Source organism: Aythya fuligula, chromosome 26 (assembly GCF_009819795.1).
Source record: "Aythya fuligula isolate bAytFul2 chromosome 26, bAytFul2.pri, whole genome shotgun sequence".
Lineage (NCBI taxonomy): Eukaryota > Metazoa > Chordata > Aves > Anseriformes > Anatidae > Aythya > Aythya fuligula.
Genome location: NC_045584.1, coordinates 5,214,979 through 5,242,156, shown reverse-complemented (window position 1 = coordinate 5,242,156; position 27,178 = coordinate 5,214,979). Strand labels below are relative to the sequence as shown.

Below are 27,178 nucleotides of genomic sequence, written 5' to 3'. Positions count from 1 at the left end.
CCAGGCTGTGAGCAGTGCTGCTGGAAGCAGACCCCTTACCTGAGGGGATTGCTTTTTCCAGGCCAAATACTTCTGGCTCATGTGTGCTCTGAAGACTTCCAGGGGCCAGGAGCCAATATCTGTGCTGCCAGTCTGGTTGTCGTCTCCTGTACCAGGGTCACAGCTGGGTGGCACTGGGAAAGCAGCACTCTGCTGGAGGCTGAGGCTGCTCTCCAGCAGGAGGCCGGTGTCAAGAAGAGCTGAGGTCTGCAGACTTATTATGTGTCACACTGAGCAAAGCAACTGAACAGTCATGAGATGCCGTGGGCTAGCCCACTCCCTCTCTAATGGTGATGTCCAGCTGAGGTGGGGAATAAGTGGTGCCTCCCACATGTGTGCCTTCCCAGCCAAACCCCCCAGTGAAAGCTCTGGAAAACAAAGATGGAGGGTGAGCATGCTGTGAGTGTTAACATGCACATACATTAGGGAGGTGACTCATAAGAGTAATTTTCAGGTCCTATTAACTTCATCCATGCACTCTCCAAAACGTGCTCTATTTATTCATATTCCTTTTAAGATGCTGCAAGTATTAGCTTAGACAAGTGGGAGGTGGTGGGGAATGCTGAGAGCCAAGGCATGCTCCCACTCCAGCTCTGGTCTGGCAGTGCCCCTCACTGTGGGTCACCCAAGGAGGTGAGCAGCCTTCTGGGACCTTTATGGCTCTTTCAGCCTTCTTAGCAGCTCCTGGGTTTATTTCAAAAAAATATTTTTTTTTAGGAGGAGTCTGGAGCAAAGGGAACTTCATGCCCAGAACATCTTGGGGCAGCTGAGGAACTGTCCTGGATTGCATCTTCTACTGTGCACTCCAGCCAGCTCCGATCTCGGCTCCAGGGATGGTAACATGGAGGGGGGAGTTGAAAGACCACCTAGATCATCACCAGCGGAGAGTTCTACCCCTTGGGCCGTGTCTGGTTCACCTCGAGGTTTTAATGCAGCTTTGCTGAAACAAACCCAGACCTCCCACAGCTCCAGGGCCAGACGTGCTTCCTCTTGCTGCTCCTTGACTGTAGCTCACCTGTGGATCACAGGCCAGGAGCTCTGATCTCCCGTGGGCTCTCATCCCGGGGCTGAACGCCATGAGGTGCATGCGGGAGCTGCTGGCACTGGAGGCAGCCTCCCTGCATTTTCTTGCATGCGAGCAACCCAAAGGCAGATGTCTTCCCAACAGCCATGCATCGTTCATGCAAGACTGCTCCCCATCTGATAAATCGTATTAGAGAGACAAGACACAATGGGGCCTTTAATTATAGAAACAATTACCCAGGATTAATGATGGCAGAAGTGTGATGAATTATCGTTACTCCTAAGTTTAATGCAGCTTTGGTAGCTTTTGTCAGATGTGGAGAGTAATGAGACAACACTTCCTTGGGACTTTGCTTTAACTAGTTTCATCCTTCTCTTCCTCTTGCTTGTGCTGATGAGACACGCTTGGGGGCTTTCAAAAAAAAATGAAGGGGCTTGGCTGGATGAAATTTTCTGAGGCTTGTTATGGAAGAGGCAGGGCATGAGGAGGAACAAGGGGAGCCTGCAGGTGGGATGAGCCCTGTGAGGCAGAGCAGGGATCACTGCATCAGCATTGCAGCCGTCGGCCAACAGCCCTCAGTGCATCCTGGTGAGCTGGGGGGGCTGCCCTGCCTGACTCAGGATACAAGGCATTAACAGCAAAAACAGCTTGGGAAAATGCAATAGCCAGCACAGCTGCCCTGTGCCCAGAACCCTAATTCTGCCCCGTGAAGGACCTATGGTCCTTTGGGAGCAACTGCCCCACTCCTGCCAATGCCTGAAGTGTGCAAGGCCAGTGGGCAGGCTGCCTTTGCATCCGTGCCCAGTTGTGGGCATTCAGCTTGTTTACTTGTTGACATCCTCCTGGTACGGCACTTTTGGCCAGGAGACGCAGGGTGCCAGATGTCCCCAGCTCCCTGTGCCAGACAGAGCCCTTGTTTCCAAACAGTTTTTCCTTCCGTGGAGGACGTGGGTGGATTTGTTGCCTGCGAGATGCTAATAACGCTGGCCCGGTGCCCAGTGCAGTCTCACCTCCAGTGCTGATGCTCTCCAAAACGTCTCCACAGCCCCAGCGGGTGCCCTCCAGCCTGCCAGGTGCTATGCCTGGCCTAGGGTGATGGCCACACGCACTCACCTGTGCACCTGTGTGCCCTTAGCAGCCCAGCCCATTCCCACTGTACCCAGCTGCAAAAGGGACTTCACGCATGGAGCCTTGAAGCATCGCTTAGCTTTGGGGCAGCCACACAGCTCCAGCTCCCAGTCCCCATGCAGGCAGAAGGGGTGAGGTTGGGGCTGCATGGACACCTGTCCTTCATAAAAACAATGCATGTGCATGGGCTGTGACGGACTGTCAACAACTGGATTCCCTGGGGAAGAAACTGCACTCTTAAAGCTGGTGCTAGCCAATGCTCCTGAAGACCAGCTTGAGGTCAAGGGATGATCCTCCTGGTAAATTTTAAGCCGTTCCCTGTTTAAAACCCATTTCCTAACTGTGACAGCTTCTCTGTCCCGCAGAAGCCAAGCTCTTAGACAGCCATGAGAACAGCACTAAGCTAGAAAGTAATTACATGTTCCTCAAAGAAAAGTTGAAGTTTCCCAAGTCTTCCTGGTTACTAAAGAAGTCGTCATCTGTCTATAATCCCAAATTAGACCTTGAAAACCCTCCTGGCTTATGAATCAGATCTACCATCATTGCACACCAGTGTAATTTGCCTTGTCTTTCAATATAATGGCTCCCATCCCACTCAGAGGACGTGGAGTGAAGGCAGGGAGCTGAAAAAAAGCAGGACCCCAGGTTCCCAGTTATGTGTGGTGGCAATGTGCCATCCTTAGTGCACTTGGGGCAGCCTTTCCTTGGGGATTTTGGTGCTCAGAGTTAGCATCTGCCCACAAAGTGGGAAATCTGGTGGTGGCTGGGGATGCATTCCCATGTGAGCTACATCAAAGTGCAGCTTTTCTCCTGAGATGGTATCTTGTGAAGTGACAGATGGGTCAGAAATGCTGCAAAGTTGACAGAGTGATTAGAAATAGATGAGAGGACTTCTCCTGGCTGGTGGCCCTGGCAGCTGCCTCGGTTCCAAGGCAGGGACGTGAGCATCCAAGGAGCTCCGCAAGTGCACTGAACGGGCACAGCGTTGGGTTCCTCTTGCCACTGCGTGGTGTGACCCAAAAACCCCAGGGCCACTGGAGGCCACGGCCACAGCTGGAGCTGATGAATTAAGGGCAGAGAACTTGGTTTGCCTGCATGAAGCATGGGGGCAGCTGTGGGACCACAGGGGCAAGGGGCACCAGGGACAGTTTCTGTCTCACAGGTGCACATGGCACATTTGCCATGCAGGCACTGCAGTGCCTGGAATCCTAATCGCCTGCAAAGCGGCTCTAATGACATTTGAAAACAAGCCTGGAGCTGCCGGGAGGGATTCGATGTTGTGCTCAGATAAACACAGGCAGGGTTCTTGCGGACGTGGGAGTGCCTTCCTCACACTGCAGCTGCAGGAAGGGGAATGTGGGCTGCATCGCATCGGGATGCATCCCAACGGAGATGGGGCGGGAGGCGGCAGGGTGGCTGCCCCCAGCTCTCCAGCAGCAGGGAGTGATGGGATGCGTGGGTACAGACCCCGCGTGGGCTTGGTCAGGGCTGGAGCAGGGACATTGGACCCACTGAGTGGTGCCTCCGCTGAACCAGGGAGAGAGGGGGTGAAGCAGGCGGTGTCCTGCAGGAAGCTGCTGCACCAGCGCAGTTCATCACATCGCCCTGCACCAGGAGAGCCAGGCTGCGCACGATGATGCCCAGGCCTCAGCTGGTTTTGTGCTGCCAGGTTCCCATGAGGACAGTGCCGGCCCCTTTGCCCCATCCCACAGGGTTTGCACCAGGCAGGGAAGTGACACCAGAGGGGGAATAGGAAGAGAAATTGTGTGTGAGAAGCACCGGCTTTCTCCATGAGCACACTTGTTCTTGCTCCTGAATCCACAGGCACATGTGGCACTGCCCAGCCCCAGGGCAGAGATTTGGAGCCATCTCATTCACCCCTTGGCATTCCCAGAGGAGCTGCTGCTCCTCCTGAGCCCCAGTTCCCCTGGGGCAGATGTAGGGCTTGTGAGTGTTATTGCTGCTGTTACCGAGCCATGATTGGTGCTTTGGGAAGGGACGTTCACTCTGGTGCAGAATAACTGCAGCGCCAAGCACCCACTGGGGAACTGCTGAGGACACAGCTGCTGGAGCAAGATGCAATTTGGGTTTGTTGACAGGGTAAGGTGTGTTTGGGGAAGAGGCTGCGGTGGCTGGCTGTGCTCAGAGCTGGATTTCAGAGGCTGATGTTTCTTGCATGGGGGCAGCTCCTGGGGATTCTCCACCCCAGGCAGACCCAAGCCCCACAGTGTCACTGCCCCAACCCCACCACTCCAGGCTGCTCAGAGACCCATCGTCAGTCAGAGCTGAGGTTACAGCAGGAAGAAGGAACTGGGGCACATCTGCTGGCAGCAATTTCTCCTATTAATTTGTCCTGGTGCCTGGAGCACCTCCCTGCATTTGCACAACAAGCAGACACTCCTCAGCTGCAGGGATGAGCAATGAGCTAGGCAGCACCGGTCTCCCCGCAGCAGTGTAAATCAGCAGTTTAGGTGCTGGCAACAATGGGGCCGAGGTCCTGTGCGGGCTCCTGCACTCACAAAGCAAGCGGCTGCAGAAGCAATGTCCCTGCAATGGGGCCAGAGCACCGGATGGCAGCGAGGGCAAGGCCCCAAGGTGCGTTGTCCCTCCCAGGGCAAGGCAATGGGCACACTGGCTGGGACATTACTGTGGGGGACATTGAGCACACAGAGCTCCTGACAAAGGCAGCTGGCACCAGTGCTCAGCGGCTCTGCAAGAACTGGGACAGGGCCCTAAATAAAGGGAATAGGGGAAATCCTCCTTTTGTCACCTTAGGCTGGCTGGCTGCTGGGAGGGACATCTGAGTGCTTGATGTCCAGGGGCCCTAACATGGCCGGCGGAGAGCCAGGCACCAGATCGCTCTGTCCCTTTTCGCTGTCACACAAAGCCACAACAGTTGGAGGGGAAAAGGTCCCTTCTCCTTCCCATGGGGATTAAGACCATTTGCCTGACCATGCTGCTGCTGGGGACGGCTCAGAACAGCAGGTGTTTGCAAAGAAACTTTTATTTTAGTTACCAAATACATAATAAAAGTAACGAGGATTAGTCATCAGCTCTTGCTGTGTTTGCAGAGCAGGTACATTTTCCCAGTGCTTTGTAGGTAAATAGAAGGTGAGATGTCTTCCCTCAGGGGTTCATGCTCTGAAGCAGATCAAAGGCACAGCAACAACAGGGTCAGGGCAGAGTTGCACGGAGTCAGGCTCTGTACGGGGAACGCCACCAGCTCCATGCAGCAGAGGTCATGAACACTGCTTGAAGTGTGCGATGGGGTGGCAGTTGGTGGTGGTGGCATTGTCCCTGTCCTGCACTCCCCAAATCCAGGAACATGGGCACCATGCAGTGGGGGGAAGCTGCATGTTGGGGTGCAACCCCCAGCCCTGCACCAATGGGTACAGGTGCTTCTGTGCTTGGGGTGTGGGCTGGAGCAACCCTGTGGCATCTCGCAGCTGGGTGCTGCAGGGTCTCATCCTGCTCATCCACCCCGGCCCACATTGAGGGGATACTCGTCGATGCTCCTCCCATCCTCCCAGCCCGAGGAGGGGACAAACACGTGCTGGTGTCCCCAGGGCACCCAGGGCCTTGCTGCCTCCGGCCATGCGGTGTCACTCTCCACTCATGATTGTTTCCCTGCAAAGCAGGCGACCAGCAATCCGGGGGCTGGAGATTAACCCCCTTCTCTGCCCCCCAACAGCAACTGGGCTCCCAGGGAAAGGCACTGGGGCACGAATGGGGCAGGGTTCAACCAGGCATTGCCCACCCTGGCTGGACAAATCATCCTGGGGATGCTGCTGTCCCCGGTCCCCATGGCCAGGGCTTTGGCTGCCGATGCTCTGTCCTGGTGCAGGGGCCGTGCCCTGGGGGTGCTCCCTCTCATGGCTCCAGCCTTCCCTCCCCCAGCGCCAAAAGAGATCCCAATGAACTCTCCCCCGCTACACCCTGAGTTCTGCAGGGTCCAACACCATCTGCCGGACTGGCCATGGGGATCACAGCTCTTTCTGTGAGTTCCTCAAGGTTTCATTAGGCACAATTAATGACTGCCAAGAGCCCACAGACAGTACGTGGCTCCCACTGCATCCCTAGTGGGAGGGGGAAAAAATCCCTGGCTGTCACCAGAGCTGGCAGTGCTGCTTGCTGCATCTGGGCTAGCAGGGGACCAGCACACCCAATGGGGCTGGGGCTGCCAAGGAGCAGCAGTGGGCAGGGAGGGGCCCTGGCTCCATTGGGAAAGCTGCTCCGCTCCTCAGCCAGAGAGCTAAGTGCAGCAAAAAGCAGCTAACCTTTTTTTTTTTTTTTTTTTTTCTTTTTCTGTAGCACTTTTCAGCCAAAAACTCTTCAGGATTTTGAGTGTGTGCTAGAGCAGCTGTGATTTTTTTTTTTCTCTCTCTCTCTTTTTATTGTTTGTTTTTAATTTTAATCATTTTGCTGAGTCTGTGTGAAAATGACCCAGAAAGCACTATAACTTGTCAAGCTGCTCCCAGTGCTGGCTCAGAACAGCACCTCCGAAAAGAGACCCTCTCTGAGTCCTGCTCATCCCCTGCATTGCCCTGGGGCCTCCCCACTGGCCTGGCTGGTGCTGACACCTGTGGGCCCCTCTGCTCTTGGGGTCACACGTGCCATGCGTCCCCCCCACCCCGCAGCAGTAGGGCAGCCACCTCCAACAGCCAAAACCAGCTCAGTGCTTGTTCCCCACCACACGGATGCTGCAATTCCCCCCATCCCTTGATTAAGAGCAAGGCAGGCCCACAGAGCGAGGGCAGGGGGAAGATGGTTTAATTGACTCTGTGTTTTTGAAACAGTGGCTTAATGAGTAGATTCAAATTAGCCAGAATCACCTTTTCAGCCTGGGGAATTGAAATGAAATTCAGGTTGCTCCAGAGCCACTCACACCCTCCACACCAGCTTCTTACATATGCATCTCCAAATAAAACAGCTGCATTTCTCATGCTTAGATTTTTCATCTTTTATTAGGCACATCAATTGTTATCATTTAAAACAGCAACAAGATGCCTTTGCACCTGAGTAAATATGCTGGTTTTAACTGCAGATTCAGGGATGAGGCTGGGGATGAAACTTAAATGGGAAAGTCTGAGATGCCTGTGTCTGCAATGAAATTATAAATCCACATCCCAGAGCAAATGAGCAGTAGGAGGCAGACAGTAATCTCTATCAGCAGAAGTGCTGGGCTGTAGCAGGAAGGGTGGAAGTTGCAAGTGGCTCTGATAAAACACCCAAGCTAGGAGAGCTGTTGGCATTTCTCCTGGCAGCATCTCTCACAAAAGGAGCAAATTCAGGCAAGAACATCTGATAAGGGAGCCCACGACACTAAATCAGCCTCGGTTTGAGAGCTGTGCCTTGCACCTTAAACCTAGTGTCTGTCCCTCAGTTTCCCCATCCATAAAATGGAGGATGTGCTGCCAAACTCTGCTTGAAAAACACGGTCAGATGCAGAAAATGTAACTGAAGAGCTCAGGTGATGCTTGTCCACTGTCACGCAACAGATCAAGGGCACTGGGCTCTGCACTTCAGCAGTCACACTCCCTAAGCACCAGGGCCGGAAAGGAGCAGCCTCAACCAAGCATCCAAGCTGGATATGGAGCAACCGCGATTCTGCGCTGGAAGGAAACCAGCCCTGAGGAGGCAATTGGCCTCTGTCATCCCCAAAGCCTAATTAACCAAACCATCCCCACTTGTGGGAGGCTTTAGTGGGATCAGAGAGGAGCATCCAGGGAGGTTGGGGGAGGAATGTGCTGTCCCCACATGGGATGTGGGTGCTGGCAGGGTGCAGAGCTGAGCATCTTCCCAGCTCTACCAGGGCTGCCCGTGAGCTCAGCACTGCTGCGCGGGATGGCAGAGCCCAATGCAGGGCTGTGAACGTGGGGGTACTGTGCTCCTTCCTGGAGCCATCTACCTCCTGTTCACCCCAGTTTTCCTCTTGGATAGGGGAAAAATGACCTCTCTGGTTCGCGATCACTCGTGTGGATGAAGCCTCCAGTGGGGAGAGGGAGACAGCGAGGTGGGTGCCCAGGCGAGGTGACGAAGGGCAAGGGGAGGGCGTAAAGTCGGGGGGGATGGGGGGGCACTGGGGGGCTGCTGGGGAAGGGGGGGGGAACCCGCACCCCTCCTTGCCTTGCCAAAGGGGCGTGCACCCCGCTCTCGCCCCTGCGTTTTCGCAGCACAACCGGGGGCCGCGCATCCCCCCCTCCCCGCTGCCATCCCGTTATCCCCCCTTTTCATCCCTTATCCCCCCCCCCTTCCCCGCACTCCCGGGGCTTCCCGGCCCGGCGGGGGGCTCGGGGGGCGGCTCCACGCCGCGGGCAGGGGTGGAGGGGTGGGGGGAGAGGCGCCGAGCGCCGCCCTCCGGGGACGCGCCGGGGCCGGGCCGGGGTCCGGCCGGAGCCTCCGCTGCCTTCAGCGCCGCGCCGCCCCCGGGGCTGCGGCTCTGCCCGCGCCGCCGCTCCCGCGCCATGGGCAGCCGGGGAAGCAGAGCCGAGCGGTGAGTGCGGGTACCGGGGGGCTCGGGGGGGGGCGAGCCGAGCCGTGCCGTGCCGGGGCAGGCAGAGCCCCGCGGGGAGCCGCACGTGGGTATCGGGGGCGGCCGCGCATCCACCGGGGTCCTCCCGGCCGGTGTCCGCCTCTGTCCCCAACCCCACCCCGGATCCTTTCGGGGCTGCGAGGCCCCCCCGTAGGTGGCGGGGGGAGAGGGCTCGGCACGGAGGGGGGCGGCGGGGCGGGGGGATCGCTTGTGTGCGGTGGTTTGAATGCCCTCGGATGCGCGGAGAGCTGCAGGTGCCTCTGGCAGCCTCCAGCCGGAACGTGCCTCCCTCCAGCCTCTGCCCTCGGCCCCTGCGCTCCTGACGCTCCGGTCCCTGCAGCCTCCCCGCTGCCAGGGCTGGCAGGAGCCTCTCGCAGCCCCCCGCAGCCTTTCCCTGGCAGACCTCAGCAGACCTCCCGGCCTAAGGAAGGGTCGTCCCCACCTTCCGCTGCTCCTGTTTCCCCCCCAGGTCCTCCTTGCCACCCCAGGGCCCTGCCCGTCCCCGCTCTCAGCATCCTCGATTTTAGGGCTAGGTGTATTCTCCTGTCAAAAATCCCAGGCTTGATTTAAACGCGAGTGTTACAGGGGTTGTGTTTCTCAGGGAAATGGAGCAGGCAGCAGTCACAGCATACGCGGCTCCTATCATGTTCCAGAATAGCAGCCTGCCTCTTCCTGCTCCAGACCCAGAGTACTCTTGTGCCAGTTTCCTAATCCATTTACAAAGTGGATTGAGCTAAAACCTGACAAAAGGTGCTCTAATTCCCACAGCGTTCGCGCAAGGGAGCTATTGCAGAAGAGCAGCTGCTCCTTAAATTGATGCCCAGCCTGAACCAGAGATGGGTTTGGGGGAAGGAAAAGAGCAAACGGGAGGAGAGAGGATAACAGAAGCAGGCAGAGCCACAGCAAAATATACCCAGAGCATATCAGCGCGTGGATCCACACATGATACTTTGGAGCAAAGAGGGGTTGGGGATGGGCTGGGGATGCTCAGGGGCCTGACAACGACCAGGCCCTCCCAGGAGCTCCCATGTGCTGCTCGGCTTCGTGCCCAGTTCCCAGCTGGGGACATGCTGCCTGCGGGTGTGAGGAGCAAACCGCCCCAGCGGGCGCTGTCTTCCCCAGCTCCAGGGGCCATGCCACGAGGAAGGCTGTATTCAGAGAGGGAAAGTTCCTCCAAATGTCTCTTGTGATCAAATCACCAGGAATTTTTTAAAAAGTCAACTGTAAAAGCAGAGCTGCCCAGCAGCTTCCAGCAAGCTGAAGGGCCACTCACCGCAGTGTATCTGTGTGTGTCTTCCATGCCGGGGCAGATCCTGCTGCTATCCTTGAAAATGCAGAAGTGCAGGCGGTGAACCCTGCGACAACCCGTGCACAAAGTGCTGCACCACCCAGCTCTGCCCCGGCTGAGCCCATTTGACCACTGTGACCAGCGGGAGGTGATGCCAGCAGGGGGGGGGGTTGTGCCTTACAGCCCTATCAGCCACGGGGGGCTCAGGGCTCTGCACCCCAAAGGTCTGCTTCAGCATCCCTTGCACTGCCAGATGGAGAAAAAGGATGCTCAGGTGTATGGCAAGAGACATGGAGCATATGCTTTAAACAGAAGAAAACTCAAAGACCTGATAGGGAGCTGCTAGTTTGACAGCCTGTGATTGATCTGGTTTAATTTGAACTAATTTATTTATCATTGACATTTTTTTGGTGCTTATTAAAGCAGGAGAGTGGAGGCACAGCTGCTTGCTGGAGGGATGGCAGAGGTGGCTCCCGATCCCCTGGGTTTCGTGTGGGTTTCAGAGATTGTAAAACTCTGGTTTGCATGGCATATCCTTGGCACAGCTGAGCTGAGGGGCGATGCTCTCCGGCACGAGAGGAGCAACTTGAGCGTAGGGAGCAGTCATGTTTCCACCAGCTCAGGGAAACAGGAGGCGAAGCAGCTTCAAGCAAGAGTTGTTTTTCAGCTTAAACATCAGCAGATTTTGCTTTTATTCTGGGAGTAGTGAGCTGGAGGAAGAGAGAAAAGCACTGAGTTATCTTTCGCCCTCAGGGGCTGTTCCATGTTGATAGCCCAGAGTGAAAGGTAGGTTCATGTGCCAGGGTGAGCAAGGGACCTGTGGCAGCAGGGTCCAGCCATGTCCCCAGCATGGCCATGGGCATGGGAGTCCTGCACCACTGCTGCTATCTTGTCCTTTCCCGCAGGGCATGCATCTGCTGATGCCCTGCTGGAGCTAGCGGGGCTGTGGGCTTCCTTCTGCTTTATGTATGGAGCTCAGCAATGTCTACTTCTGTTAGCAGCGTCAAGCTTTGCATTACATGCTAACGCATCTATTGTTCCAGGGTCCTAGCCTCATCATTGTGCTCTCCCCTCCAAACAGCATTTCAGGCCTGAATTAAGCATTTAATTTGGAGCCTGATTATATGGAAGGACAAGAGTGCCTGGGTGTCTTTGCACTTGGCGTTTAGAGGCTTGAAAATGCTGCCGTTGGAGGCGATGGAGCCTTTTCAATTTCTGGTTGTTGACTGGCTGTGTTTTGCCCCTGCACCTCCACTCAGCGGGACAGGACGTGGGCCTGCATCCTGGCACCGGAGAAGCTGGGCTCCTCTGGCAAACACAACCTGCGTCGCTGCTGCATTTGCATCCCTGGGATGGGAGCAAACCGTTGCCATAGCCCTGGAAATAATGCCGGGAATGTGAAGCACGTGGATGGATGTGTTTTGTGTGGGCAGCGGTAATTCCCACGCCGTCAGCTTGCCACGGCGTGGGTAGCCCAGGCAGGCACCATCACTAGCAGCATCTCCCCAAGCTCCAAATCCTGCCTTGCTGAGTGAAGGGGCAGTGGGGCTGAGCAAGGCCATCTTTGAGCTTGTTCCACACTGTATTCACTCCCCCTGTATGGGTGGTATGCAAGAAAAATACATATAATGTGCTCCGTACCTCAGTTTCCCTGTCCATACGTGGATGTACTCTGGAGGTCTAGCTTTGTGATTTCATACGCTCTCACAGCCCACGTCCTGCTGTACGTCTGTGTCTGTCTTCAGCTGCAAAGTGATGATTTAATACTCCAAGAAGGGCGCAGGGGGCAAGCAGCATCTTTGCCATCCCTGAGCAGGGGCTGCGGTGCGGAGGTGAAAGGCACTGCTGGAAGATCTGCACTAGCCCCAATGCACAGGTGCTGTTTGAGCCCGAGGTGCTGCTTTGTGAGTCCTGGAAAAACACCAAAATGAACAGGCGAGGGCAGAAATGTTCTGAGCAGAGATTTGAGTAGAGATGAAGTAAAGCAATAAAACCCACGAGAGCATTTGGAAAAGATGATGAGAGCTGCCGTCTTGCCAGCTGTGGTAGGAGCATCGACTGGGCTCTGGGCGTTATCGGGAGGCTATTTTCAAAGTATTTATGTAGGGTTTACCTGCAGCGAGAGCTGGCTCCTGGGGCTGCGAGCACAGCCCCAGGAAAGCTGCGGCGCCTCGGGCACACCGGCTGCCAGCTGGTGAGAGAAGCAGCGGCCCCGCAGCACCTCCGGAGGGACAGAGCCAACACTTGGCTCATGCAGGCGGCCAGTTTCAGCACAGGCTGTGGTGCATGGGAGGATGCAGGGCTGGGGATGTGATACAGGGATGTGGTGAGGGGATGCAGGAACACGGCTTGTCTGTTGGTAGCGGGCACTGGGTAGCCACCAGCAATGGCATGTGCTGGTTCCTCCTGTTTTGGGTTCTTTTGCTTAGGGCCCTCTGGGCTGGCCTTGGGAAACCCAGACTTGCAGCATGCCACAGGATTTTAGAAGTGGATTTTGGGCAGACCAGGACATGGGGCCAGGGATGGTGTGGGCATTGGAGCAGGTTTCTGCAACCTGTTGGGGAAATGGACCCTCCGTCAGAGCTCAGAGTCATCCCTGGCTGCTCCCAGCCCTGGCCAGGGACTGATTTTTCCCTCTTGTTAACTGAAAATGGGAAAATGACAAAAAGGAGCATGCTCACACCAGTGCAGTGGAGCAGTCAGGATGCGAGTGATGGGAAGGGCTCAGCCGGCAAAACCCTGCAGGTGGGACCCCTCGACGTGGTGCCAGGAGCAGGCTCTCCCCATGATGCTGGGTTTTCATCCCTTCTCTTTTCTGAACTGGCTCTGCCAGGGTTCTTGTGTCCTGCCAGCCTTCATCCCCTGGAGTTTTTCATGCCCCCATGAGCTTGGCTGTGATGTGCAGCCCCTGTACCTGTCAACCCTATCCTTCTGTGCCATGTCCTCAGCATCCACAAATGCAGGCGCACTGGGACTCATCTGCTGCATCCGAACTGTGGTAAGAGTCTTTGCACCTGGAGTTCTTTCCATCCTATGTTGTTGGTTTTTTGTTTTGTTTTGTTTTGTTTTCTAAAGCCACAGCTATTCTCTTTTGCTTAGGTCTTAACAGTTCAGACATGCAATGCCGGAGCTCCTTGTTCAGCTCCCAGCATGTCAGCCAAAATAGCAGCGGCCACATACCATTGGGGAGAGGGACAAGTGTTGCTGAGAATTAAAATGACAGATCCCAGTATCAAGGTCTTGGAGGGTTTGTGCTTTATTAAGCAACAGTGAGTTCATGGGAAAGGACTTTCACCCGGAGCACTGGTTGTGTCTACAAGAAAAGAAAATGGGGGCTATATTTAGGCTCAGCCATTTGACACAGAGGCGCTGCGGGAAGGTGAGCTGGGCATCCTTGTACCCCCCAGCATCCTTGTACACCCTGCAGCCTCCTTGTCCCTTTGGCACAATGGGCTCACAGCCCTGAGGGTGAGCTGATGCTTACACCCAGCCATGCCCAGCTTAGAAACATCCCCTGAAAGAAGGAAATCCTGGTGCTCCCGTGGAAGGATGCTGGGCACATTGGGCAGGTAGTGGTGGGCTGTGGGCAGCGTGTCCCCACTCCACGGCTTCAGTTCCTTGCTGGCTGTGACTCTGCATGGTCATGGTGCTTTGGTCCCTGCCCGTGGTCCCTCAAGTGTTTCCCTTCCAGGTTTGATTTTTCCCTAAGATGAGGTTTCACAATGATGGGGTTTATTTTAATAGATTGCTGGTTTTTATCTCTGCCTTAGGGTCTCCCTCTGCATGCCACCCCCTTCTATTAAAAATTCATTGTTTCTCTCAGATACCATTGCTAGAGGGAGATACGGAGGAATGAAGAAGGTTCATGAAAAGGAGGGAAAATAATTAATAGGAAGGGAATGTAAGAACACTTGAAACAAATATTGTCCCCATCCCTCTGCCCAAGCACTGAGCCTGTCACCAAAATGTAGACACCCCTTAACAACCCGCAGGACTGGGGCGAGGGCAAGGGGAACGTCGTGCTGAGGTGCTGGACATGATGTTTGGCAAAGGGACAGACCCACAAATTCCTGTGGTGCATGGGGACATTGCTGCTCAGCTTCTTTCTCCCTGTGGCCATGTGTGTCTCCACAACTTGCTGTCCTGTTTGCATCCCTGCACCTGCGGGGCCAGATCCAGAAGCCTGGACAGCTGGCTCTGATGCCCTCTTTCACCCACCAGTCACCTGCTCTGCCTTTCTCCCTGTTCTGGCCACCTGGATGCCAACCCTTCAACAGAGCCAGAATGAACAATATTTTGTATTTTTCCACTTAAATCGCGTTGGAAGGAAAGTCCATCTGGTTCCCTCCATGCTGCCAGAGGGAAGAGGCTGGCCTCGGGTCAGCTTTTCAAGGGGCATCTCCTTATGGGCAGCCTTGTCAGGGTTGCACAGCCAAGACCTCCACCTCTTCTCCTTTCCATCACAGCAGTGTGGAGAGGTACAGCAGGACCCCAGTAATTGAGCTCTAATTAGGGCAGCAAAACGAGCAGGACCCTGCAATTGTAAACCACAGATGAAGTGACATAAATGAGATCTAAATTGTGACCTTTTTCCAGAAGCAGGAGTATTAACTGAGTGTGACAAATGGAGGGGAGGAGAAAAAAAAAGACAGAACCATCCTGTCTTCGTTAATCCCAGCTCCTGTACACACAGCGCTGTGGGGACGTCGCCTCGGGTCTGCTTGTGGGGTAGTGCAGCAGGGGTGTGCTCAGGGCCAGGGGAGTGCATGCTGCTGGGGCTGGCTATGTCTTGGCCTCACACAAACATCTGGCAATCTCTGGAAACCCAGGGCCAGGTTGTTTGTTGCAGTGGTCATGATGGAGTTGTGATCTGACAGGAGTTTGCATTTGTCTCCTTGCTGGCTTGTGGCTTGCTGTGGCCCGTGAGTTAAGGACGTGACGGAGCCATCCCCATTGTGCTGGATGCTGGGCTTTGCTCCTGCAGCATCACCACCAGAGCTGGCTCCAGCACGACGATGTCCCCCTGTCCCAAAACTCAGAACCACACTGCTCTCCCTCCACTTCCCACCTCTTCAGTTCTCTCCTTCCTATCACCCCAAGCCCACAAGCAAATGCTGGGTGCCAGCCAGGCTACTTCTTTGGATGGACAGAGCAGAGGTTTTTTTCCATCCTCCCCACAGTGGTTTTCCAAATTATCCCATTTTACTTTTGCAGCGGGCTCCTCTTTTGGGGGCACGTCACTAAGACAATTTCACTGATGCTTTCAAATGAGCAGCCCACAACATCACCCCCATGTTGAGTCATTTTTGTTGTTCACATCTCTTGAAGTAAAGGTCAGCCAGAAGCCTGGCCAGCTGGGAACTCTGACATTAATTACACTAATGAGGAAAGTCTCTGGCTTACTGCAATGTGCTTTGTGGTCCTGGCTGCAGTGCTGTGGGGCAGCGGTGCCTGGTGAGTGGGGTCGTGCCTGGAGGAGGAGAACAAGGCTCCTGCAGCACCCTGAGGGCTCCGGGCCTGCTGCCTGGTGGTGTTTGCTGCAGGCTCTGTCTGTGTGCTCCCGCATATTTCTGTATGTTCCCGTGTGCTTCTGTGCGCCCCTGTGCATTCCTGCCCCAGGCTGGGCAGCAGGACGAGACCCAGGGTGGATGGCAATGAGAGGCCAGGAGCTGCGGGCACATGGGAACCAGAGGACACTTTTAGGCCACTTCAGCAGCGCATTCATGGGTCCCATTTCACAGGGATTAAAATGGATTGGCAGACAAAAAACTGAAGTAACCTGAACCGGAGGTTGCTAAGTGACGTAAGAGTTACCAAAAATAAATGCCAAGAACATCAGTTGAGACCCTAATCTCTCAGATGTGTGGGAACGAGAGGCTCGCGTAACGAAGGCGGGGGGTTATTAAGCCAAGCCCAGTTGCTTTTTCTAATGCGAGTGTAGGGGCCATGTCTGCACCGGTGCAGGGCTGGAGGCAAAGCCGTGCAGCCTGCAAGGAGAGCAGAGGCGGCTGGGGAGAGCCAGCTGCTGAGCAGGGTTTGGTCGCTGCCGGGTTCACTGCAATTTGGTTTCAGCAGGATTGCAATAAATACAGGGGCACATCCAACTTGCTGGAACTCTTATCAGGATTTGCCTTATCCACCCCAGTTGCCAGAGGCCTGGCTTTCAGGAGCAGCGAGCCGAGCTGCTCTGTCACCGTGCTTCACTTCTGCGCGGAAATGCCTCACACGTTGTGACAATGCAAAAGGCAGGCAGCTTCCCTCCCAATTATCACATTACTTTGGCATTACAGGAACCCCACCTGCTCCACAGCTGCTAGCAACGTGTAGCAGAAACAGCTCTCCGTGCATCCATACTTCGTGAGGTTATAATCCCTCAAATCACATACACTGGACTAATTCGCTCAACAAAATCCTTGCTGAGTTGCATCATCACGGTGTTGGTGCTGCAAATGTCCACCTGCTGGCACTGAGGGCAGGGCAGGGTCTTCCTAGGTCATTTGGAGAGCTCTTGCCTTTATTTTAGGCACTGGCTGCTGCCCACCTGATGCCCCTGGGCATTCACTTGCTGCAGGTTGAATGTGAACATGCCCCTGCTCTGGGCTTCAGCGAAGGTGTGGGAGTACTGCCAGCCCCTGCACCCCCCTGCTGATGCCGGGGCACATCTCAGAGCAGGGGGTGCTCCTTGCTGTCATTGCTAATGGGGGATTTTTTTAGTGCTGCTCCTTTCTTGCTAGCTGCTCTGGAGGCATGCATCCCCACTGGGGCCTTGTGCAAAGCACAGGTTTAATTTTATGCAGGTGTGTTCATGCTGCTGACTGCCAAAAGGAAATGTGGGGGAGGATGAGGGGAGCTGCAAGCATGTAACTGGGATAGCGTTGTCTTATGGCAGCTGGAAACATGGGCACTCATCCTCCGGGGGGACAGCCAGGCAGAGCAGGGGTGAGCCAGGACCATCCCTGAGCAGCATCTCACACCACGGCACTCACCAGCTCACAGCTGGCTCCAGGAGGTGGCTGTGTCTTCTGCTCAGTGGTAGCAATACTTTCCTGCAGAGATTTTTGGTTTTCTAGCATGTTATGTGCTCGATCTTTCGGGGATCCCAAAAGAGGTGTTTTGTATGTCTATGAACAGTGCCCAGGTGGAGCTGGGGCTTGCAGGAGGCACTAGGGAGGTGCAGAGGACAGCCCTGCCTCGCAAGCACCAGCAGCTGTCCTGGGCTCATCTCCTGGTGTCATCAGGGATGTCCCCAGGAGCACTTGTGGGTTCAAGCTGTGTGTGACTGGGTCTGGCCACCCCCTTGTTTCTTTGCTATCCTGGGTTCTTGTGGGAGGGTGAAGTGGCAGCTGGGCTGGAAAGGCAGCATCCCTGCAGGTGCAGTCAAATCAGACCTGAAGTCTGGGACGATTTGTTAACCAGAAGAAGCTATATTTCCCCCAAAAGGGAGACCTTAAATCCCCTCTTACTTTGATAGAGGCAAACTAAACTTGATGCAGGCAAAGCTGTAGCAAGGCATTTGTTTGGAGGTCAGTGTCCTATGCCAGCTGTTGGGGCTGGAAACACTTCTCTGTACCCCAAGAGGCAGGGACCCAGGACGGGGGTTTTTGCTTGTAAGTTTGGCTCAAATCTCCCTCAAAAGAGGATTCCTGAGCAGCTGCTGGCAGCACTGCTGCAGAAATGCCATAGCCTGAGGTCACCGCGCACAGGGAGCATTGTGCATCCTCCCTGCTGCACTCCAGAGCTGGCCACTCGGAAACTGTCCTGTTTGTAAAAGGGTGATTTATATGTGATTATATAAATACATTTAATTAGGGGAGGTGCAATGACCAGATCATACGTTGGGGTGGAGCAAGGCTAAGGCTGCTTCTCCTGTCTGGGACATGCATGTGCTCTGTATCCATGGCCTTTGGGGCATTTATTTGTGGTTCTGGCTGCTGCGGGGAGGGGATTTATGCTCTTCTCCTTGTGCTGTTTTACCCAGAGGAGTGGAGGCTGGCTGTGCCCGATGCTTTGCCATGTAAACCTCCCCGGCCTCGCACACTGCAGCACAGACAGATGTTGGCACAGCCCCGGACCTGCAGAACGGTGAGTGAGGGGCATGGGGGGGTTCAGCTTGGGGGGGCTGTGCCCTCGGTGCTTGTGGCTGTCATGCTTCAGGGCATTAACTCCCTGCTCCTCTCCTCAGCTCTAAGCGCTCGGTGCCACCACATTTGAGGCCTCGATGTTTGCTCCATGTAATGGCAGAGAAAGCTCTGCCCATTGCTGCTGCCCCAAAATGAGCAAGAAGTGACTGGAGGGAAGGCGTAGCGCTGGGCTTGGGGCTTGCAGGGATGATGAGTGCTGGCAAGGGCTCTGGATAGCTGCACAGGCAGGGTCCCCAGTGCCACTCATGGCTTGAAGAAAGGCATTTTTGGAGTTGTGGCTGGAGCTTGGATGTCTGGATGGGCTTCATGGAGAGGGGGACAAGGGCTCGAGAGCTCACCAGCTCAGTCCCCACAGTCCTGGGTTGGGAGGTACAGGCAGAGCTCTGGGGACTGGATTCCCCCAGCCTTCCCACCACAGAGAGCTCTGGCATTCAGGAGCCTCTTTGGGGCTGCAGATGGGAACAGATGCTTTCACAGTCCCACAACTGCAGCTAATGCCCTGAAGCTGCAGATCTGGGGACCAATGCCAGCTTCTTGTGCTCCAGATGTCCCCGCTTGCTGCAGCTTCCAGCCAGGAGGAGCCGTCGGGGTGGCGCAGCTGGAGACCCCAGGCTGAGCAGCTCTTGAGTGCAGGGTCATATCCTGTGCTTTCCCCCAGAAACGCAAATTTATACCACTTCCTTCCCTAGTATGCCTCATCCATCCAGAGGCGGATGGTGGCAGGTGCCTGCCAGAGGCTTTGCTGCCCAGATTAGGGTGGATTTGGGAGCTGCTTTCCACAAGGCTCTGGCAGGGCTGGGACAAGGTCCCCTGTACCCCTCCCCAGCCAAGAACCTATTAAAGTGAAGCTGGTTTGATCTTCCCCCTGCCTGGCAGGATGAGGGTATAGATCGCAATGTCAAGCGTTATTTCACCCTGCAACGGCATTTTGCTTTCTTTGCTCGCTGCTCCCATGATTGTAATTGGGATGGCAATAACATTTCAAATGCAGCAGCTGTAGACAGGTCTTAAAAAAAGGCATTCAGCCCTGGACTGACACTGAGCAGAGCTGAAAGGCGGAGGGAAGGCAGTCTGTGGCTGCTGCTCCCTGTGCCCCTTGCCGGGGATTTCTGCCCTGAGCGGGGTTTTCCAGGAGGTCAGAAGCTGTGGATCGGCAGCTGCCACCCTTCCATGCCCGCCCGCTTGTTTTTCCATGGAGAGCAGAGCGATCCTGCTGGGCTCAGGCTGTTTTCCACCCATGGCTGCCATTCCATCCTGTCCTCAGAGCGGACATCTGTCTGTCAGGCTGCTCTGTCCGTCTGTTCATCTTGCACATGAATCCAGCCATCCAGTCCAATTAGAGCCTCAGCAATGATGCGGCTCGCTCCCGACACACAGTGCCCATGGGGGGCTATGGGGTGGGGGATAGCCAGCCCCATCAACCCTGCCCAGGGCTCACAGCATCCCAGGGACTCTGTGTCAGGACCCTTCCCTCGGGTGCCAGTTTCCTCAGGGAGGCTTGGGCAGAGCCTGTGGGTAGCAGCACACACTCGGGCTGCCACAATACCCTCAGGAGTGGGGCCAGGCTGGACCCTGCACCCAGCTAGGGTGAATGTGGGGGGGTCCGAACACTCCCGAGCAGTGCCATTTATCAGCACTCTGAAAGGTGGATAATTACAGCGTATGCTATTCCTATGTGGTTATTAATCATCCTGCCCCTGTATTTCATTTATCATGGAGCTGCCTGCCTTAGAGGGAAGGTCCCCTCCCTGGGAGGGTGTGTGGCGAGGTAGCACGTCAGTTTGGGTGCTTGGGTGCTGTGTCTGCAGGAGGTGGGTGCTCCCTACCTGGTGGTAGTGGGGTGTCCCCGTCACTGGCCTCAGTGCAGCCTCGGGATGCCCTGCTTGGCCAGGGTCTGGCAAGTTCCCTCTGTCCCTTCCATGGGGCTCCAGCTGAGCGTGCCACACTGGCTGCGGTGGGCATGTGGTGTAGTTTTGGGGGAATAACCATGGAAAGCCCCAGGTACACAAGCTGTCCGTCTGTGCTTCCTATCACCTGAGATGGTAAAAGGCTTCTGCAAATGCCAACTTCTCATTACACAGCAAAAATGTGCTGGACATCCTCCAAAAATAACCCTGGGGTCGCTTCCAGGGCCACCACTGTCACTGTCTGCAGCCGGAGACACCCACCTTGGGATAGAAATGAAGATGCTGGGAGCATACCAACCACCTCCGCTGGGCCCCGCGCTGCTGCGTGGCTGCTGCGCTCCGTTCTCCACTACCCGCAGCAGTGACCTTTTGGAAACGTTGTACGTTGTGGTCGTCTCTGAATGTCTTCTCTCTGGGGAGCATCTTGTGGAGATAGAGATTCAGACATGATGTCTATCAAGAAGAAGAGCAGATTGTGGCCAATCTGTGGCTGCCTGCAGAGTATTGCTTAAGCCACATGCTTGACGATCATAAGGTTGTCTCTAAAAATAAGCGATGGCTTCTTTCGGGTTGTCTCCTTGGCATCACAGCTCATTTGGGAATCCTCGGTTCTGGGTCCTCGCAGCAGTTATGAGGGCTGGGAGTTTCCATGTGGGAGGGAAGCAGCAAGTCCTGTGGCTGTGGAGGACTTGGGTGGGAGCACAGGGGGAAGGCAGCTCCAGGAAGAGGTCAGCCATGGGTTTGCTGGGCAGAAAGGGTAAATCCTGGCCCTGCTGGAGGCTTGGGCAGCCTGGCTGCTCCAGCATTGCCTTGGCCAGCCCTGAGACTTGAGGCCATTGAGCAGGGGGGGAGCCATAAGATGCAGCAGCTGCCAGTCACCAAAATCACTCCCATCTAAATAAGGGTCTTGTGGTTTTCCAATGGCCCCTTTAAGCTGTGCTTTGGGGTATTTTCTGCAGTGACTCACAAGGAGCAGGTCTTCTCTCAGACATCTCTCCTCCCATGCTTTCTCGCCCTATTTCTGCATGTTGTCAAAAAGATCTGATGTCTGAACAGCCTCTGGTGGATCCCAATCCCATGAGCTGGGCACCACCAAGCTCTTCCCATTGTCCCCAGCCCAGCTCCAGGATGTTTACTGGCTCCTTCAGCTGCAGCTGCTCAGGACGGGGCTGGCACAGGCAGGATGGGGCCCTGGTGCCCACCACAAGTGATGAAGCAGCTGGCTTTGTGCTGGGCAGGTGAGCAGCGCCTGGAAATGAAGTGACCTAGAAAAACTGCCCGTGTGCGCCAGAGCACAGAGCCGGGAGAGTTGGTTTCCCAGCCAGACTCTGATGGGATTAGGAATAACTCCATTAGGTAATTCTCCATTGGGTCTGGTGATTGATTTTCTTGCTTTCTATACCCAGCTCTCTCCTCCTGTCTGTTTCAGCTGGATTATTCTCATTCTTGCTTTGCTAATTGCCTGATCACTAGAGCCTCATCAGAACAATGTGCAGGGAGACCACTGGCCTCCCATGACCCCCAAGTTTTCTGGCTCTTCATATCTCAGCTCTGATTTCCCCTCCTGCGCTCCCCAGCATCAGCTGCACAGTTTCTGCAGCTCAGATTGGACAGAGGGCCCCTCTGGGAGCAAGGGGACTGGTGGAAGGATGGGGGATGGTCAGAGCATAAGGCTTGAGGTCCATGAGGAGGGACTGAAGCTGGCAGCAGGGAGAGTCTGCAGGCACCATGCTGAAGCTGCGGGACAGCAGGAGGCTCACTCTGGGGCTCCAGGCTCCCATCACATCACAGCTTTTCCCCTGCACGTGCACAGATTCTCCAGCCTCCAGCACCAGGAAATCACGCGGGGCCTCCTGGGCATGTGCTTAAGGACACAGCACAGTCCCAACACTGTCATTCTTCTCTGCAGCATCAGTGTTTTGGGGGACAAGCCTGCCCAATGTGCCCACTGGCCCCAGCACTCCCACATGCACCCATCCCGCACGGAGATTCTGCAGTGACCGCACTGTGGGTGCTGCTAGACATAGGACTGGTGACTCCCCTGGGTGCTGCTGGGTGCTGCTGCCCTCCCAGAGCCCAGCGGAGAATATCGCATGCCTGGCCTCAAGCAGCAGTTTCTGAGGGCAGCCCCAGGAGGACCATTTTGAATTCTGAAAGTAGGTGCGAGAGTAAAACAAGACGTTGCTTTGGCTGAAGTGTTTGTACTTGTGTGATATCAAAGCAGGGGAACCTAGAAATGTCAAGCCCTGCTTCTTTTCTGGTCTTTATTCAGAGAAGGAGAGACCTGGGTGCTGAGGAGCAAGTGCTCTCGATGGCTAGTAGTAGCCTTGCTACCTCCCCAGCCTCTGCCCAGCCTCTCCGTCCCTGCCCTGCAGCTGTGCCTGCACTGTGCTGAGCCTGGGCTTCCCTGGCTCCATTCCCCAGTCTGGTGAGCAGCAGGTGTGTTATTTTTAAAAACAAATTAAATGCAAAGAGGAGCCTCTATCTAGGCCTTTGAGTTGAGTCTTAATTGGCCTCACCCCCCAGAGGCCAGGCAAGCCCCAGAGAACGCAGCAGTATCGCAGTAACAAGCTATTAATAAATGATAGTGACTTTTCCTGCAGGTTGTGTCTGGGTGCATCCTTCCCACACAGCCCAGCAAGGGCAGGGAGTGAGCACCTGTGCAGGTACAAGGGTTGGGGAGGAGCAGAGCCACTTGGACCGAAAGGATGAAGTCAAGGCGTGAGCGCATGGTCATGGCACCAGCTCCGCATGCCTCCCAAAAGCTGCAGGAATGCATGGCTGGGATATGGGGACAGCAGCAGAGACAGGTTGCTCTGCAATCCCACCCCACAAGGGAACCCTGCTCGGCATCACCTAGCCCCGCATTAATCCCCTCCTAGCCACCTGCGGCTGTGAGGATGATGGTGATGCTTTCCCTACTGGCTTGGAGAGACAGGGAAGTGTGACAAAATTAAGACATGCAAAAAGAAGTCTTTAAAAGATAATCTCCTGTGGCTCCTAAATTGCACTGAGTAATGGGTTTATTGCTGGCGAATTGCTCAGATTGTATAATAGGATCAGAGCTGGAAATTATCCACGGAGATAGCATCCTTCCCCATGCTGTGGGCATAAGGAGGGTTGGGAAGCCCCCTGCGCACCCTGAGGCTGGATCATGTAGCAGCCCAGAACCAGCCTACAGCACTTCAACCGAGCAGCCCTGCTGTTTAATTAGGTTAATGACAGTGCTTGGTTCAGGAGAGATGGCTGATGAGCTTTGCATCAATGCTGGGATGTGTCTCTGGCAGATTTGGGGCAAAGGAGGGAAAAGAGAGCAGGGAAGGGAAAAGCAGTGAAAAGGGAAATGGGTGATGAGGTCCTAATCCCTCTGAAAGGAGGGCAGCAGCGGCTGAGCTGCAGCCGGTGCATCGCAAGCAGCAGGTCAGCGGTAATCCGTCATCTGCCAAGATTCAGCCCGCAGCATGCAGCCTCCCCCAGCCCACTCTGGAGAACAGAGCAGGGGGACAGGGACAGGAGGACCAGCTCCTGCATGAGGCTCCAAGCATCCTCCATCCAGTGGGACTGAGGCCAAATGGCCATGGCAGGGCAGGACCCCAGGCAAGAACCCTCCGCTGCCACCACAGGGAGCAAGGAGGACGTGGTGTCCCACCTTTGCTTCATGCCCGTGTTTGCATAAGGCATAGTCCCCAGGCCACAAGCAGAGGTCCATGGGGTTTCCTGTGGGACTGGGACCTTGTCAGGGCCATGGACCATGGTTTGGGGTGCTCCAATGGAGGCATTTTTTAGTTGTAGCCCACAGACTGATGATCTTGATAGGACTTGCATCACGTCTCTCTTTCCCTTCCAGGTGCATGGGAGAATGGTAGAGAGCCCGTAAGACCATGCTCTACACCATGACATGTTGGCTCCTGGTCCTGATCCTCCACCTGGTCCTCCAAAGCTCCCCACGGGTGGCAGCCTGCCCTGCCCGCTGCGAGTGCGCCCCGCAGATCAAGTCAGTGGTGTGTCACCGCAAGCGGCTCACCGCCATCCCCGAGGGCATCCCTACTGAGACCAAGATCCTGGAGCTCAACAAGAACCGCATCCGCTGTCTGAACCCAGGGGACCTCTCCCCATACCCCTTGCTGGAGGAGCTGGACTTCAGCGAGAACATCATCACCAATGTGGAGCCAGGCGCCTTCAGCAACCTGTTCAACCTGCAGACCTTGCGGCTGCGGGGGAACCAGCTCAAGCTCATTCCCCCAGGAGTCTTCACCAAGCTGACCAACCTCACCCTGCTGGACATCAGCGAGAACAAGCTTGTCATCCTGCTGGACTACATGTTCCAGGACTTGCGAAACCTGAAGAGCCTGGAAGTGGGTGATAACGACTTGGTGTACATCTCCCAGCGAGCCTTCTCAGGGCTGCTTGGCCTGGAGCAGCTGACCATCGAGAAGTGCAACCTGACCTCCATCTCAGCCGAGTCGCTCTCCTACCTCCAGAACCTGGAGGTGCTGCGGCTCCGGCACCTCAGCATCTCCACACTGGAGGACCAAAACTTCAAGAAGCTCTACAACCTCCTGCAGCTGGAGATCGATAACTGGCCACTGCTGGAAGATGTCTCCCCCACCAGCTTCCAGGGCCTGAACCTCACCTCACTCTCCATCACCTACACCAACATCACAGCCGTGCCCACTGCTGCCTTGAGGAACCTGGTGTACCTCCGGTACCTGAACCTGTCCTACAACCCCATTAGCACTGTGCTGAAGGGTTCCTTTAAAGACCTCATCCGGCTCCAGGAGCTCCACATTGTGGGTGCTCTCTTGGTGTCTGTGGAGCCGCAGGCCTTCTCTGGCCTGCGACAAATCCGGCTGCTCAACCTTTCCAGCAACTTTCTCTCCACGCTGGAGGAGAGCACCTTCCACTCCGTCAACACACTGGAGACACTGCGGGTGGACAGGAACCCCCTGGCCTGCGACTGCCGCCTCCTCTGGATCCTGCAGCGACGGAAGACGCTCAACTTCGACGGGCAGCAGCCCATGTGCTCCACACCACCTGAAATCCAGGGCAACGCCCTGCGTGACTTCCCCGACTCTGTGCTCTTTGAGTACTTCACCTGCCAGAAGCCCAAGATCAGGGATCGAAAGCTGCAGCATGTCACAGCCCGCGAAGGCCAGTCTGTGTCCTTCCTGTGCCGGGCGGACGGGGAGCCGGACCCCTCCATTGTCTGGGTGTCCCCCCAGCACCGCATGATCACCACGCGCAGCACAGGGCGGGCAACCGTGCTGCCAGGGGGCACCCTGGAGATCCGCTTTGCCCAGGTGCAGGACAGCGGTACCTACATCTGCATTGCCAGCAACGCAGGGGGCAACGACACCTACTTTGCCACCCTGACGGTCAAGGGGCACCCAGCCGATGGCTCCCCGTACGCCAACCGGACTTTGTACCTCAGCGAATTCAACGACACCTACCACAACGACACCCAGGTCTTCTTGAAGTTTACGCTGGATCTCAAGACCATCCTGGTCTCCACAGCCATGGGCTGCATCACTTTCCTTGGCGTGGTCCTCTTCTGCTTCCTGCTCCTCTTTGTGTGGAGCCGGGGCCGGGGGCAGCACAAGAACAACTTCTCAGTGGAGTACTCCTTTCGGAAGGTGGATGGTCCCACAACCACCACGGGCCAAGGAGGAGCCAGGAAGTTCAACATGAAGATGATCTGAGCCTCTTTGGAGGAGAAATGTTGTCTGCTGCCCAGTCCTGGGCATGGGTACAGCACGATGGAGCCGGGGGTGCGGGGGCACCGGTGATGTCCTTGCTGCTTGGGGGTATCAGCAGGGCCAGCACCACATGTACCCAGAGTCTGGGATCAAGGACCCACATGGTCCCAGCCCCACAGTGACCCCACAGGGTACAAGTTGCCCAGGGGCCATCCCAGCTCCCAATGTAGCTGATGTTTTTGCTACCAACTATGCATTTCTTGATGGAATCAGCAGCATTTCGGCCTGGGAAAAAAAAAAAAGAAAAAAAAAAAGCTTCCTTTTTTTTTCCCTTTTCCCTTTTTATTTTTTTTTAAGACTCTCTGGAAAACTTTCTTGGTGTTGTTTATGGTTGTTCTCTCTTTTTTGTTTTGTTTTTTTTTTTTCCTCCAACAATTTTTTAAAATGAATTTCCAAAAGAAAAGTCTTCCGGTGCGACGCAGGACTGGGGTGCCATACCAGGGTGTTCCTGGCCCCCCCCCTCAGCCCCCCCGCTGGCACAGCCAGACCCCAGGACATGGCCATGCCACAGGACCTTCACCTGGGCAGCTTCAGCAAGGGGCAGCTGCAAAAATGGGTGCTGGGTATGCTCCTGCACAAGCAATAATGATCACCCATCCCTCCTACCCCACGCCAGGCAGTGGCGGGTGTGAGCAGGAAACAAATGGGGAAAAAAATAATGAGGCCACAGGCATTCAAATTACAATGAGCAGTCGCACAGCAAGGCCAGGCCCCACTTTGTATGCATCCAAGCCGCTCTCCAGCCATGGCCTTGATGGGGATGTGAGGCTGGGACCGAGCTCTGGCAACCTGGCGGGGAGCAGGGATGGTGACACCAGGCAGCAGGATGGGGGTGAGGGCTGGGGTCCTGCTCCAGGGCTCCCAGGGCTGGGGTACAAGGTGGTGCCCACATTTCTGCTCCTGATCCAGGGTTGTCCCATTGGCAGCTGCAGGGCTGATGGTGGAATGTCCTCATACAGGTACAAAAGGCAGCTTTGGGTGCAGGCAGGGCATCTTCTTTAGCTTGCAAAGTTGAATTCTACAGGACAGGAGCTCTGCGCCCTGCTTGCTGCCACAGGGACAGTCCCAGCTTCATGTCCCTTGCCCCACTGGCTCTTCCACCTCTGCTGTACCTCAGGATGTATTTTTTTGGGTGCAAGAAGGAGCAGCTGGAGAGAGAGCCTGGATGGGACCCTGTAGAGCCCACCACCACTCCCCCAGCTCATCTCCATGCTTGGGGCGCAGGTTGCAGCTTTCAGGTGGTTTTATCTTTTTCACCTATTTTCAAGTACCTTTTAAGTAGAGTAGCAGAAGCCCCAGCTCCTTGGGGGGGCTGCAGGAAGGGCTGTGCCCCCTTCCTCCTCCCTGTGTTCAAAAAGGGGCC

At 55.5% G+C, this 27,178-nt stretch overlaps 1 protein-coding gene across 3 annotated transcripts; it reads left to right on the top strand.

Moving 5' to 3' along the window:
- The first annotated feature begins 8,140 nt into the window (after positions 1-8,140).
- Positions 8,141-26,150, top strand: LINGO3 (leucine rich repeat and Ig domain containing 3). 3 transcript variants are annotated; one of them, XM_032203751.1, is made up of 3 exons: positions 8,141-8,204; positions 17,990-18,093; positions 23,907-26,150. In XM_032203751.1, exon 3 carries the CDS (start codon positions 23,941-23,943, stop codon positions 25,756-25,758), a length of 1,818 nt encoding a protein of 605 aa, XP_032059642.1. In that variant the 5' UTR covers positions 8,141-8,204; positions 17,990-18,093; positions 23,907-23,940; the 3' UTR covers positions 25,759-26,150. The 3 variants fall into 3 exon arrangements, with proteins under 3 accessions (XP_032059642.1, XP_032059645.1, XP_032059643.1); XM_032203752.1 differs by lacking the exon at positions 8,141-8,204 and adding an exon at positions 8,658-8,684; XM_032203754.1 differs by lacking the exon at positions 17,990-18,093 and having other exon boundaries at positions 8,156-8,204.
- Positions 26,151-27,178: the final 1,028 nt, after the last annotated feature.